The following is a 15,242-nucleotide window of genomic DNA, read 5'->3' on the forward strand; positions in this document are numbered from 1 at the left end:
CTGGGTGATGGGGCACCTGACTGGGGGGGGCGCCTAGGTGATGGGGCGCCTCGGTGATGGGGCGCCTGGGTGGGGGATCGCCTGGCTTGCGGGGGGTGCCTGGGTGATGGGGCACCTGGGTGCGGGGGCTCCTGGCGGGGCGGTGGCCGGCTGCGGGGGCGCCTGGGTCGGGGATGGGGGGAGCGCGGGGTGGCTCAGTAGGTTCGGGTCCTGAACTCGGGGGGCGGGGCTGCAGTCGGGGGCCACGCCCCCCGTGCCCGCCGCCCCCCGGCCCCGGCCCCCGCGAGTGAGCGCAGCGTCGGGCTGATCGGCCCCCGCCCCGCCCCCGCCCGCGCCCGTCTCAGCCGCGTGTCCGCACCCCCGGAAGCGGGGTGCCCGGGCGGGCGGGAGGGGGCGCAGCGCCGGGGCGGCCGAACTCCTCCTTCCCCCGACTCGCGCGCGCCCCTCGCGGGGAGGCTGCCCCGGCCCCCGCGTCCCTGCGAATTCCCGCAGCCTCCGGCCCGGGTCTCCCTTCCCGGACGTGTCGGCACCGGCTCCGTCCTCCGCGCCCCGGGAGAGCGACCGGCTGGGCGATGCGCGGGGGCCACCCCGAGCCCCGCGGACCCAGTCCCCGCCCCACTCGGCCCAGTCCCCGCCCCCTCGGGCTCAGTCCCCGCCCCCTAGGCCCAGTCCCCGCCCCCCCGGGCTCAGTCTCCGCCCCCTCTGGCCCAGTTCCCGCCCCCCTCGGGCTCAGTCCCCGCCCCCCTCGGGCCCAGTCCCCGCCCCCCCCGGGCTCAGTCCCCGCCCCCCTCGGGCCCAGTCTCCGCCCCCCCCGGGCTCAGTCCCCGCCCCCCTCGGGCCCAGTCCCCGCCCCCCTCGGGCTCAGTCCCCGCCCCACTCGGGCCCAGTCCCCGCCCCCCTCGGGCTCAGTCCCCGCCCCACTCGGGCCCAGTCCCCGCCCCCCTCGGGCTCAGTCCCCGCCCACCTCGGGCTGGCCCAATCCCCGCCCACCTCAGGCTCAGTCCCCGCCCACCTCGGGCTGGCCCAGCTGGCCCAATCCCCGCCCACCTCGGGCTGGCCCGATCCCGCCCACCTCGGGCTGGCCCAATCAACATCCACGTCGGGGTGGCCCCGTCCGCGCCGCCGTCAGGCCGACCCTTGCCGCGCCCTCCCCGTGCCGCCTTAACCTACACCCGCTTCAGGCCGACGGGGCGGGGCCAGGCCAGTCCCGGGCCTGCCCTCGCCTTCCGGCGGCGGCGCCGGCGGCGGGGGCGTGGCTGCGGCTCGGAGGCGGGACTTCCTGCCCCGCTGGCATAACTTCCCTGGCGGGCCGGAAGTCCTCGCAGAGCGCGGCCGGCGCGTGCGGGGCAGGGTCCGCGCGGGCCGGGGGCGGCGGGCTTGCCTGGGTGGCCTGGTCCGTGGGCCCCGCGATGGCGACCTACACGTGCATCACCTGCCGGGTGGCGTTCGGCGACGCGGAGGTGCAGCGGGCGCACTACAAGAGCGACTGGCACCGCTACAACCTGAAGCGCAAGGTGGCGGCCATGGGCCCGGTGAGCGCCGAGGGCTTCCAGGAGCGCGTGCGGGCGCAGCGGGCCGTGGCGGAGCCGGAGAGCAAGGGCGCGGCCACCTACTGCGCCGTGTGCGGCAAGAGGTTCGCGTCCTTCAACGCCTACGAGAACCACCTGCAGTCGCGGCGGCACGCGGAGCTGGAGAGGGCGGCGGTGCGCGCCGTGAGCCGGCAGGTGCAGCTGAGGAACGCCAAGAACCTGGAGAAGGGGCTGGGCGCGGACGGCGTGGACAAGGACGCCCTGAACGCCGCCATCCAGCAGGCCATCAAGGCCCGGCCGGCCGCGTCCCCCGCCAAGGCCCCCGCGGCGCCCGCGCAGCCGCCCCGGAGCCCCGCGCCCGCGGCCCCCGACAGGCCCCCGCGCCTCCAGTGGTTCGAGCAGCGGGCGAGGAGGCTGGCGAGGCGGCGGCCGGCGGAGGGGCACCCGGACGGGCACCCGGACGGGCACCCGGAGGAGGACGACGACGGTAATGCCCTCCCGAGGCCGGCGCGCACTGCGTCCGCGGTTACCTGTCGCGCACTCGGGCCCGGGCGGCTGGGACACGTTCCCCGACAGGCCCCGGGGACTCCACGGCTCCGGTCGCCCCCGTTTTATTTAACGCTTCACCGTTTTGCCGTCGTTGTCATCGCCGATCCCGGATGTCCGTGCGGGAGTCCATGGAGAGGTCGATAGGTCATGACTGAATAGTTGGAGCTGCTGCTGCTTTCTTTTTCTTTTTCTTTTGATATTTAAGTCCAGTTAACCTATAAGGCATTGCTGGTTCCAGAGGTGGAGGTCAGTGATTCAGGGCCCGTCGCATCGCCCAGGAGCCCTGCCCCCCCACCCTCCTGGGGGCCCTCAGTTCGTTCCCCATGATCAGGGTCTCTTGGGGTTTGTCTCCCTCTCCGATTTCATCTTGTTTTATTTCTTCCTCTAGGAACTTCTGCCTTGTTTATTAAATTCCACGTGAGTGAGGTCATATGATAATTGGCTTTCTCCGAGTTATATTCACTTAGCATGAAACCCTCTGCTTTTAAGGATGTTATTTATTCATGAGAGAGACAGAGAAGTAGAGACACAGGCAGAGGGAGAAGCTGGCCCCCTGCAGGGACACGATCCCAGGATCCCAGGACCCCGGCCGGGGTCACGCCCTGAGCCAAAGGCAGATGCTCCACTGCTGAGCCCTCCAGGCGTCCCTCTGTAGGGTTTGGGTTTTTTTGTTGTTGTTGTTGTTTGTTTTTGGTTTTGGGGGGCGGCTGAATAGCCCATGGTATATATAGAGAGACCGCATCATCTGTCGCTGGGCTTCCAGGTGGTTTTCCCTAGTTTGGCTGTTGTGGACATTGCTGCTGTGAACACTGGGATGTAGGTGCCCCTTTGGACCACTGCATGTGTATCTTTGGGGTAAATACCTAATTAGAGCAATTGCTGGGTCATCGGATAGCTCGATTTTCAGCTTTTTGAGGACCCTTCACTGTTTTCCTCGGTGGCTGCACCAGTTCACATTCCCATCAGTGGTGTATTAAGGGGGTTCCCCTTTCTCCACAGGCTCACCAACATCTGTCATTTCCTGACTTGTTAACTTTAGCCATTCTGACTGGTGGGATCTCGTTGTGGTGCTGATTTGTATTTCCCTGGTGCCGAGGGATGTGGAGCGTTTTCTCACATGTCTGTTGGCCACGTCTGTGTCTTTGAAGAGATGTCTGTTCGTGTCCTCCGCCTGTTTCTTGATTGGATGCTTTGGGTGTTGTTGATGACTTCTGTATTGAATGAGGAGGCATTTGACGTTCGCATAGGAGGGCATGATACCGCCTGCACCAACAAATGTAGGACTTGGGATTCTACTGGGTTTCTAGGTAGGATGGCTCTGCGTCTGATTTAGTTGCTTAAAACAACAAAACGGGGGCTTCAGAATCAACTAGCTAACCTGAAATGTGGAGGTGGAGCCAGCAACCAAGCCTCCTCTTTTTTATGAGCTATTTATTCCCTCCTGCTCTCATCCCACATCCCATTAATATGGATTGTATGTGTTCATATAGGCTTAGGAAGGAAGTACAGACTCCTTCAAGTAGTTTACTGTATGCTGGAAAAGAAAGATTAAGGAGTCTTTAGCGGTACAAGCTCGTCTGTGTGAAGGGACCAGCTAAACTTGAGATCTTAAAAGAAGGTCTGTCCTTGGATGTAGTTAGCATTCTGTCTCCCCAGATGTAAGACTGTACCATCCCTATTTATGAATCATTATGGTTTCTTCGATTGTAGTTACCACTTTCTTAAACTGTTTTTTTTTTTTTAAATCTCTGGCTTGAAGATTGGGAAGATATTGATTCTGATGAAGAGTTGGAATGTGAGGATGCTGACGCCGTGGATGACGTGGAGGAGCAGGACGTAGAGGAGGAGGAGGCTGCGGGAGGCCCCCTCATTGGTGCCATCCCCATAACAGACTGCTTATTTTGTCCCCATCACTCAAGCTCTCTGATGAAGAATGTGGCTCATATGACTAAAGTCCACAGCTTCTTTATTCCCGATATAGAATATCTTTCAGATCTTAAGGGACTGATTAAATATCTGGGTGAGTACAATAATTTTCCTTTTAATGAGGAAATACCACATTATTGGGGGGACAGATTTTAAGGGAACATTCATTTTTTGTTTCTCGTCAGTCTTTTATTGAATTATCTGCTATTTCGTAAAGATAAAGAAATGATGCATGTTTTTTGAATCTTGGAGATAAATTGTGAGCTTTAACCTGGCGGCAGAAAGCTCCTCTTATGTTTTGTCTTCAAATTATTTTTCCAGGAGAGAAAGTTGGTGTTGGGAAGATTTGCTTGTGGTGCAATGAGAAGGGGAAATCCTTCTACTCCACGGAAGCTGTACAGGCACACATGAATGACAAAAGCCACTGTAAGCTCTTCACAGATGGCAATGCTGCTTTGGAATTTGCAGACTTCTATGATTTTAGGTAAGTCTGTGGTTTGTAAGCACAGTGAGGTCATTGTATTTGCATTGATCTTAGGTGTGCCAGTGCTTACCACGTGTCTGGCACAGTACAGTATGTGCTTTATAATTTATAACTCTTCCATATGGGTGATTGTTCCCTCTTGGTTTGTAGATAAGAAACTGACTATGAGAGTTGAACATACACATTTAATATAAGAGATCTGATAGAGAGACGATCTCAGGCCCAAAGTGAAGTTTGTCCGACTTGAAAAACCTTGAAAACGGTTTTTCTTCTTTTGTTGTTTAAAGGGTTAGGAGCTCAGTTTTGCCAGTTACCTTGCAAACAGAGGGACTGAGGTTAGATTTCATCCTTTGGTTTCCCTAAGAGTCCTTGAATCACAAGCAGTCTCCTAAGGTTGGTTGCTGAACGAGGCCCGACCCAGGCATTTGATGGTGACATTATCCCATAGGTGGTTCACCCTTAACTAGAAAGTTGAATAATTCGTCCATGATGCGAGGGATCTGTGCCAGGCACTTTTGAACAGCTAGTTCCCAGTGTCACAGTACCTAGCACAGGTGTCCTGACCTAGCACGGGTGTGCTACACAAGCAGTTGTGTGTAGTTACCATGCCAAGCATGCACAGTCCCCAGATACATGTGTTCAGAAAAGTCCTGGTCTCTTAAATCATCCTTCTGCGTTTTCCTCCTGATTTCTCATTCTTCTTTTGCATTGAACAAAAGGTTTTATTTTAGCCATTTTGGTGGCTGGGTAGTGGTATCCCATTGTGGTTTTAATTTGCATCTCCCTGATAATAATGAATGTAGTTGAGAACCTTTTTATATTAATTGGTCATTTGGATATCTCTGCTGAGGTGTCTGATCAAGTCTTGTCTGTTTCTCTATTGGGATTGGGTTATCTGTCTTAACTTTTAACATTTTGACGTATAATTCTCCAATTATTTGACGTGTAACTCTCCAATTATTCTCCAATTATCTCCAATTATATACTTGAGAACATTTCTAGGAACACAGAGGTTTTTTTAGAATTGTAGTGTCCAATACGGTAATTACTAGGTATATGCATATGGCTATTTAAGTTAATTAGAAATTAAGTTAAAAATTTAAAAATTAATTTTTTAGTTGCATTACCTAGATTTCAAAGCTCAGTGCTTAAAAGCACATGTGACTCGTAGCTCCTAGCTCCTATATTGGACACACAGGCCTAGAAAGAACTGTGATCACAGAATTCCTATTGGAATTCTATTCTAGAACTTGTTCTTAGAATGGTTAAATTGAGGAGAGCTGCATCTCCAGCTCTACATTCTCTTCTGTCTAGCTGGCAACCATCTTAGGAAGAAACAAATAGGTGAAAGAAAGAATTCAGTTATAGATTATTTTCCCAGTCTCTCTTTTTTTTCTTAAGGGTAATTTGATGTTAATAGGAAATTTGAGCAGAAAGCACAGAGATCTCCCATGTAATCTTTGCTCCCCACAACCACACGAGCATGGTAACCTCCCTGGTTATGGACATCCTTCACTAGTGACACATCTGTTGTAGTTGATGAACTCACGCTAGCACCTCCTCATCACCAAGTACATAGCTTACATCGGGGCTCCACTGTTAATGTTGTACATTTTCTAAGTCTGGACATAGGTGCGATGGCGTGTATCTGCCATTACAGTAGCTTACAGCGTCGTGTCACTGCCCTGAAAATCATCTGGAGTCCACCTATTCTTCCTCCTTGTCTTTTCAGACTGGCTTCTTTCACTTAGTAATACACATTTAAGTTTTCTCTGTGTCTTTTCATGGTTCACTAGTTCATTTCTTTTTAGTACCGAATACTATTCCATTGTCTGTCTGGATGTACCACCATTTATCCACTCACCTACTGAAGGATGTTTTGGTTGCTTCTGAGTTTGGGCGATTATGGATAAAGCTGCCGTAGCCATCAGTGTGCAGGTTTTTGTGTTGACATGTTTCCAGGTCCTTTGGATAAATACTAAACAACACAATTGCTGTATCCTGTGGTAAAGAGTATGTTTGATTTTGCACAACCACCAAACTGTCTTGCAAAATGGCTGCATCATTTTGTGTTCCCGCCACCCGTGAATGAGAGTTGTTGCTGCTCCACTTTCTCACCTGTGCTTAGTGTTGTCATATTCTGGATTTTGGCCATTTGAATATACGTGTAGTGTTATCTCATTTGATTTTGCATTTTTCTGGTGACACGCTGTGAAGCATCATTGTCTGCAATCTGTGTTTCTTAGTGAGGTGGCCAGTAAGGTCTTTGCCCCATTTTTAAATCTGATTTGTATTCCCGTTGTTGAGTTTTTTGTGTATTTTGAATAATGGTCCTTTATCAGATATGTCTTCTGCAAATATTTTTTCTCAATCTAACGGCTTGTGTTTGAATTGCCTTGACATTGTCTTCCCCAGAGCAGAAGTTTTTCATTTTAACAAAGTGTCCAACTTACCAACTATTCCTTCCATGGATCGTGCCTTTGGTGGTGTATGTAAAAAGTCCTCATCAAACCCTAAGCCATCTAGATTTTTTTCCCATGTTCTGTTCTAAGCATTCTTACAGTTCTGCGTTTTGCATTTAGGTCTGTGATCCATCTTGAGTTTATAGGTCACTTGCGTGCTTTTTATTACAGAGGATGCACCCAGGTTGGTTCTTCTACTAAACCTTTCAGCTTGCCATGCCTGTAGCTGTATATCCCCTGCTTTGAGGTAGCTAGTGGGTTTGCCATTTTGCAAATACAATTTATCTTTTAACTAAATCTGGGGTGTTAGTCTTTGTATTAATGCCATTATTAATGCCATCATTACAGGAGTAGCTATCCGGATTACAAGGAAGGGGACCACCCTGATGAGACTGAGGAATTGCCTTCAGAAAAGACAGTAGAATATGATGATGAAACCATGGAGTTGATTCTACCTTCTGGTAAGTGCACTTGTCAAAGATAAATAGCTTATTTATTAGGCATGTCACATCAGTCCCCTTCCATACTGAGGAAGATAGTTACTAAACTTTTTAAATTCTATGTTCTCAGACACATAGTAAATTCTGCAGGTTGCCACTTAGCTCTGTGTTGGCTGTTTCATTGAAATTAGATCTATGTTTTTCCTTACTTCTGTTACGATTCCAAGTGCTTTGATCAGTCATTTCCTTTCAAATACATAGACATTTTGCATTTGGTTCTTTATTATTATTATTATTATTGGCTCCTTTAGGTTTTTCTTGTAAGTCATGGCCCCGCTCTTATTCTTTGAACTGGTTCCTGTTTCCTCGTGTTGCTCAGACTTCCAGCTGGTAGTCTGTCCCAGGCGTACCTAACGACAGTGCCCAGTTGCCTCTGTATTCTGATTCTGGTAGGGAGGCAGGGAGTTTGAATTGTGCCTGCTACTTGAGGGAACAAGATTTGACTGAAATGGTGGGTATGAAAAGGTGGGGGGACAAAAGCTATGGGTCTGACCAGCATCCACTATTGCTTCCAGTGTTAGGATTAGCTGATGAGAATGGGAGAAGCTACAGAAGCACCTGTGAGAAGGGACTGGCATGGAGCCATGGAGATAGTAAAGTCCTAATAATACTATTTAGTGAAAGGTGGCTTGATACGTGGGTATATTATTTCATCTTTACAAGCGGGTTAGAGTCCATTAGCCTTATTTGACCTGTGAGCCTGCTGCAATTTAAGTAGGGTGAAGAGTTGACCCAAGACCCTAGTCAGTGAAGCCTTTTTCACGTCTTCCCTACCTGGCTTTGGGAGGTGTGCAGCAACGGTGGGGGCAGGAGCAGCTATCCTGCTCGTGGAGCTGACTGCTCAAGAAACCGTCTTGTATCACGGCTCTTCACGTAGAATAGCACTGCTTAGGTACAGACAGCTCCTTAACTCGGAGTAATCACCTTTGAGGCCAAGGGCAGCTTTAGAGTGTGACGTAGGAGGAAGGGGCGGGCGGAGCCTGACTCTACTCTCCTTGTAATGATGAGGGCGCTGTCAGGCGTGGCATTGTGGCCTGTGCAAGACACAGGAGCAAAAATACATTACAGAAAACCTCTTGTAGTCTTCCTCTGGTGGAAATGTCAGTACACTATAGCAGAAATAAGCTGAATAACTTAATTTCCAGGGCGGGCTCCTTTAGCCCCTTACCTCATGAGCATCCACGTCCTTGACTGGAGAGTGCGATGACCCGGACTGTGCCCGAGTTGACTAAGATGATCCCTGTAGCGTCTGGCATGTCATTATGAACGGGGGCTTCGTTTTGTGTTGACTCCAGCGTATTCTATACCAGACTGTGCACAATGAGCATATCCTATTTAAGAGATACAGTCTATTTGAGAGAAATTTTCATTTAAACATAAAAGTTTTGCAACTTTACTTAGGGGTCTTTTTTTTGGGGGGGGGTCTAGAAAACACCTTTTCCTAGGATGATTGAGCTAAGATTAGCCAAAGCCCCAAATGGGCGTCTTGTCAGGATACTCTCCTCTCCCACATAGAAATGGTTACTAAGTGCAAATCCTATACAGCCTTTGAATATTTTTTCCTTTGTTTTCTCTTGAACGCTTGTCTATGTCATCATTACTGCTTCCTATGTGTCCATCTCCACTCTGGTGTCCTCTCTACCACCCAGAGCGTACTTCCCAGAACAGACGCCAGTCTGTTTCCTTTTCCTCTGGAATTCCTCCAGGGGGAGCCATTGTTCTTCCGGTAAGTTAGTTTTTCCAGGTGCGACCCCCACCAGGTATCCTGTTCTATCCCTTTACCTGCCCAATGGCAGTTTCCCTCCTCTGGGACTTTGCATGGCTGGTGCTTCTGTCTTACTGCTGCTAAGACTTGGGTTCGCCCCTCCATCAGCTTTTGTGAACTCAGCCCCTGCCCTGAGTGTGGGGAGTCTCCTCTGCTCCTGGGACACTTGCCTATCTGTCGGAACAGTCTTCTCCTTTGTAATTGTTGGCTTGCTTGCCTCTCTTCCCCCTTTACTTTTTTTAAAAGGTCGCTGCTTTCGTCTCAGCACCGGGTCTCAGGCACACGAGAGCCAGATAAATGTTTGTTGACTGAGTAATTGAGGGGTTGGAGGTGACTTTAAAAGGAAAGTAAGGTTGACTGTCTTGGGCCTGACACAGACCAGGAGAAGCAGAGCAGAGGGAACCATTGTGGGCTAAGGGGCCTCGGGCTTGGAATCAGTCAGTGGCCTGCAGCACCGTGCAGCAGATTGCTTGTCTCTACATCCTCATGTAGTCGAAGAAGACAGTGGCATGAGATTAATTTGAAGGTCCAGTTTCCCTGGTTTTTAAAGCCTGGATTCCTTGCTCACTGCTGCTGGCCACCTACTATTAGATAATAAGCCTCAGGACAGGGAGTAGTGAAGAATAGTAAGTGGTTTGGTACCGCCCTTGTAGACACTCCGGCCCTACAAGAGGTACCACCCTTGTAGACACTCGGGAGAGACGTGAGCAGCAGTACCGTGCAGGCTCCTAACCAGGCCGTCCGCGTTGCTTCGTCTGAATGTGCCGTTTCCTGGGGAAAGGCCATCGTGCTTAGTCCCCTGTGTGGGGTGGCCCAGTTACCTAGGTGTCTGCCTTCAGCTCAGGTCATGGTCTTGAGGTCGTGCGATAGAGTGCTTGCATCAGGGCGCCCTGCTCATCAGAGAGTCAGCTTCACCCTCTGGCCCTCCCCCTGCTCCTGAGCTGCAAGCACACACACTCGCCTTCTCAAAAAAATGAGTGAAATTTTTAATATCACCTGTGTGGCCATGCATGTTTGTTTTTTTAACTGGATGGATGGGCAGGTACATTTTTTCTGTGGAGATACTGTAGTTTTTTAAAAACACCTGTGACCTGGAGAAGAATGAGAGCCACTAATAAAAACAATCTAAGTCCTTCACTAGCTTAGTGGGTCTTCACAGATGATTGGTGAGGCCTTATTAAAGAATTTGTTTAGGGACGCCTGGGTGGCTCAGTGGTTGAGCATCTGTCTGCAGCTCAGGGTGATCCTGGGGTCCGAGTCCCACGTCGGGCTCCCTGTGAAGAGCCTGCTTCTCCCTCTGCCTGTGTCTCTGCCTGTCTCTGTCTCTCATGAATAAATAAATAAAATCTTAAAAAAAGAAAGAATTTGTTTAATAAATAACTTTCTTCATGAATCAGTTTGCTAGTATTCTGAAATTTCTTCCAGGTGGACTGATACCTTGCTTTTCATGTCACCTGTAGTTCCACCGTCTTCTGTTAAAAACTCGCCATCCTTCTGTCCATCTTGATCACAGTGAGACATGATGGTTTCTAGTCCATTGACTTGCCCTCATGTCTCAGTCCTGGTTTAGGAAGTTCTCTAATGAGCCGGGAGAGTGGGAGATCTCTGAGTAGGCCCCGTAACCGAGGAGCAGTATTACAGCAGGATGTCCAGTCCCCTGTTTATGTCTTTGAACGAATCTACCAATCAGAAACCTTTTCAGTTACTCGACTGAGTTAGTATGGATGTTAGCATGAAGCTGATTTGAGAAGGAATCTACTGTGGAAACCTTGGTGACATTTAATCGACCACACTTAGTAGGGTCCACTTTCAGCCGGTTTCAGAAGCGGTCATTCGGCCATCCTAGATCTAGTCACCAAGGAGTAGGTGATCGGAGAGCCAGTGACAAAGAGCACCCGCAGGGGGCACTGTGAGCATGTATGCGAAGCCTGAGGCCTGGCTCCTCGCTTCCTGGAGTTTACTTCCCTGCTCCTCAGCTCCTGTGGATAAGTTGTTGTGAAAGACGCAGGCAGTGAGCAGCTGGGCAGCCGGATGAAACTGGTGGTGGATCCACGAGAAGATGTAATTAATCTTGGGAAAATTACAGCTGGAGGTCATTTCTTTTCCACTGTCTCTTTGTTAAGTAGGAGCAGACAGTTTTAAAGTGGTTATTGCGATGGTGAAAGGTCGATGGACAGAGTGTGGCTTTGCCATCACTAGGGCATAACCCGTCTCCTGTTTATTGGGCAGTCACACTGTGTTCTAAAAATAATTTTCCGGGACGCCTGGGTGGCTCAGCGGTTGAGCGTCTGCCTTGGGCTCAGGGCTGGATCCCAGGATCCAGGATCAAGTCGCATGTCGGGCTCCCTGCAAGGAGCCGGCTTTTCCCTCTGCCTGTGTCTCTGCCTCTCTCTCTCTCTCTGTCTCTCATGAATAAATAAATAAAAATCTTTAAAAAAATAAAAATAAAAATAATTTTCCTAGATGAGGGCCTTCAAGTTGAGCTGTTCCTGGCACGTTATTCATGGGGCTTCCTGTCATTGACAGGAACTGTGTTTTCAGTTCCCCTGCTGGGGGCACAAACCTTGGCGTTGAGTAATGAACTCAACCCTGAACCCTGAATTTTCAGGGGTGTTCTTCAAAGATGCATATGTCCAAAGTCTGCTTACCATTATACATTGTTTTACTTTGTCCCAGTGACCCAGCATTACCATTACCATTACCAATGATTTTGAGCGTGGCAAACCTAGAGCGTCCTGACCTATTACTATAAATAGAAAATGATAGTGGTGCTGGGGTCTCCTGTAGCAGCCTTCTTTTAAGCTGGAGTCTCGTGTGTCAGCTGCATCGTATCCTTTCCTTGTGGTCTAGAAGCTTTGTTAACTCTTAGGGTGGCTTCCAGAAGATACAGGTTCAAGGGGACAGGTTCATCTCTGCTGGTATCCAACAACCAACTCATCTTTGAATTGAAAGGGTCTTTTTTGGGGGGGAGTCATCTCTTGCATCCTATGAAAGTAAGTACTTTCCCATGTTCGTGTAGCAAGCAAACCTTTCCAGGTGGCTTGCCCCAGCTATCGGGACTTAAAATAACCTGACAGAATTTTTTCATGTAAGTGAAAGGTCTAGATCCTAAAGGCAAATACAGCCATCTGGAGTATTTATAGTCTCCTGTTCATGGTCTTTCTACACAAAAGATTGTGAAAGACCTGGTCTGATATAAGTAAATGTAAGACTCTCCTGGAAGCTGTGCACGTGGTTCGCCGCCGCCACGTGTCCTTCACCCCTTTGCAGCGGGAATGGCAGTTCTGTGCCCGGTGGACACGTGCTGTCGTGGAATTGCTCCCTGTTTGTCTGGGAAGGTACCTGATTATTGTTGCTGTGAGAGAACCACACTTAGTGTCAGATTCGATTGCCCTGGGGTGAGGCTGATACCGCTGTGCCAGGACCACCTTGTGAGAGCCCCTGCTGCGAGGGCGCCCGAGTCAGGGAGCCGCTCTGCCCCCTTCGCTTTCCTGCTGTGCAGCTGAGGCTGGGTACATGCTTCCTGGAACGGGCCGGGGAATCCACAGTGACTCGTCTCTGAAAGCATGGTGGGCCTGCAGAGTTTTACTAGATTCTGCTAATAAGCAAAAGCTGTAGAGGGAATGCAGTTTAATCATCCTTTAGAATTCTGGCTCCCAGGTGATTTCTGTCACATAGAAAACAACAGGGCAGGGTTTCTAAGCGTGGGACCTTTTAGGCCACATGACTGTTGTGGAGGACTGTCCTGTGCACTGCAGGATGTTTAGCAGAACCCTTGACCTCTGTCTGCTAGCCGCTAGCCCGCCTCCTCCAGGTATAACCACCAGCAGTGTCTCCAGATGTCCCTGGAGGTAAAGAAATCAGCAGCTTGAGAACTACCACTACGGAGAATTTAGGCAGAAGAAAGGTGGATTGGTTTTTTTGTTCTAGACCCAGACTGTGACTTTTAGGTTTTGAACATCAGGGTTATTATGTGCTTTATCTTTGTATTAAAAAGTTTCTGGCCCTATTATCCATATTAGCAGGTGTTGCTGTGTTAATCGGTAGAGAAGCATACACAGCAGATGCTGAGTGTTTCAAGTAACAGTGACTTGCCATTCTCTTTTTTTAAAAGTCCCTCTCTTTTTTGGTGGGCACTTGATGGGATGAGCACTGGGTGTTATTTTGTATGTTGGCAAATTGAACACCAATAAAAAATAAATTCATTATTAAAAAAGTAAAAAATAAAAAAATTAAAATCCCCCTATTTTTTGATTTTCCGTGTCTCATTTTCTAATATGCTACTTCATTTTTATTTTTTAGCGGATAGAACTTTGTTTCTTCTGGCTGTCCATTTTCCAGCTAGAAACCCTTGAAAGTCTGATTTAGAAAGTCCTTGCTCTACCTTGAAATATTATCCAGTTCAGCATCTCCATCTTGCTTCTTTGAAAAACAGGTGCCAGAGTGGGTCACCGCTCCTTGATGAGATACTACAAACAGCGATTTGGCTTGTCACGGGCTGTGGCAGTTGCTAAGAATCAGAAGGCCGTGGGCCGGATACTGCAGCAGTACAGAGCCCTGGGATGGACCGGCAGCACAGGTGTGTGGGTACCACCGTGGACCAGCCCAGGGCCTCCTAGGACCCGAGGGGCTTGGATGGAGTCCTTTCCATTGATGTCCTTATGGGTCCTCCCTAAAGGAAACGGAACTTCTTGGCTCTGGGGCCTTATGTTACTACTTGATATGTTTATGGCAATAAACCCAAAGCTCTATTACTTAAAAACTTCATATTTCTGGCACGGTAACTTTCTAAAATGGCATATAATAGTAGTTACAGAAATAAGTACTTGGTAGTCAACAAAGGTGGAAATTATCCTGGAGGTTATACGGAGGACTTAACTAGTGTCCTTGGGGCAAACAGCTCGAGTTACGGAGTCAGACTCGACTTACCTGATTTACTAGGTGGTTCTTACATGAGGAACATGAGTAATTTAAGTGACCAAAGCCTCTGTTTCCTCATTTATAAAATGGGGGCAAGAACAGGACCCCCTGGCAGATCTGTGGGTTGCCTGTCCTAACGCATGTGCTACAGCAGCTCAGTGCTTAGATCTTCGGGGAGACCATCAGCTCACTGGGGCCTGGAGCAGACGGGGGGAGCTCCCTGAGGTGGGCATGGAAAGTCCTAGATGGATAAGCTCCGTGTGCAGTGCCTCTGTGCTTAGTTACACTGGCTTCCTGGCCCGCGGCTGCCACTTAGGTCTAGCAGACGCTGACTTCATCTTACTCTTGTCAGGAACTGTCACCTGACTCAGTTTATAGTGTCTGCCTTTCTCTGTCACCTTTGATGAGTGGGGCATTACCTCTGGGGCTTACAGACCCGTCCAGGTGACGGGAACTAGTGAGGCTTGTCCCAGAGACACGTGTGCGAGTACAGGTGGTTGTAGCTCTGGGCACGTATAACCCCCACGCGCTACGTGGAGACCCCAGGTCAGCGCCCTTCTTCACAGTAAGAACCTGGTTACCACGCCCCCCATCCTCCAGTTAGATCTGAGAGTCTCTCTCACGATTGGGGTTTTTTCCTGATCACAAATAACAAACCTTTGCCCCATTTCTTGTCCCCTCTGCAACCCCAGGAGCAGCTCTTCTGCATGAGCGGGACATGCAGTACGTCCAGAGGATGAAATCGAAGTGGATGCTGAAGACCGGAATGAAGAACAATGCCACCAAGCAGATGCACTTCAGGCCCCAAGTGAGGTTCTGAGGGTCCCCGAGGATTGAGTGGTGTGTGTCCTGCGCAGGTGCGCTTCCTGAGGCCCGGACACAGCCGGATTAGATGACAGGCCCTTTTTGCTGCTACTTGTCCCTGTTCTTTATCTGTTCTTACCTAAGAATAAAAGTCAGAATCCTGTCGGCTTTTAGCTGTCATTTTTGGACAGGGGTTAAAGGTGATGTTTTCACAAAGTGCGGGCCGTGCCTGCTGGGCTCTGGGAGCCAGACTGCTGCCTAGCGGAAGCTTTCCAGCCTCAGCTTTTGATTCCTGGCTGTCAG

General features: G+C 50.1%; 1 protein-coding gene across 1 annotated transcript; it reads left to right on the top strand.

Moving 5' to 3' along the window:
- Nucleotides 1-1,334: 1,334 nt before the first annotated feature.
- ZNF622 (zinc finger protein 622) lies at nt 1,335-15,107 on the top strand. The gene is given in 6 exon segments (NM_001287117.1): nt 1,335-2,016; nt 3,838-4,098; nt 4,326-4,488; nt 7,299-7,411; nt 13,651-13,794; nt 14,828-15,107. Coding segments are annotated over 6 exon segments (1,416 nt in total). The 5' UTR covers nt 1,335-1,409; the 3' UTR covers nt 14,956-15,107.
- The last annotated feature ends 135 nt before the right edge of the window (nt 15,108-15,242 follow it).

The sequence above is a fragment of the Canis lupus genome, chromosome 4, assembly GCF_011100685.1.
Source record: "Canis lupus familiaris isolate Mischka breed German Shepherd chromosome 4, alternate assembly UU_Cfam_GSD_1.0, whole genome shotgun sequence".
Lineage (NCBI taxonomy): Eukaryota > Metazoa > Chordata > Mammalia > Carnivora > Canidae > Canis > Canis lupus.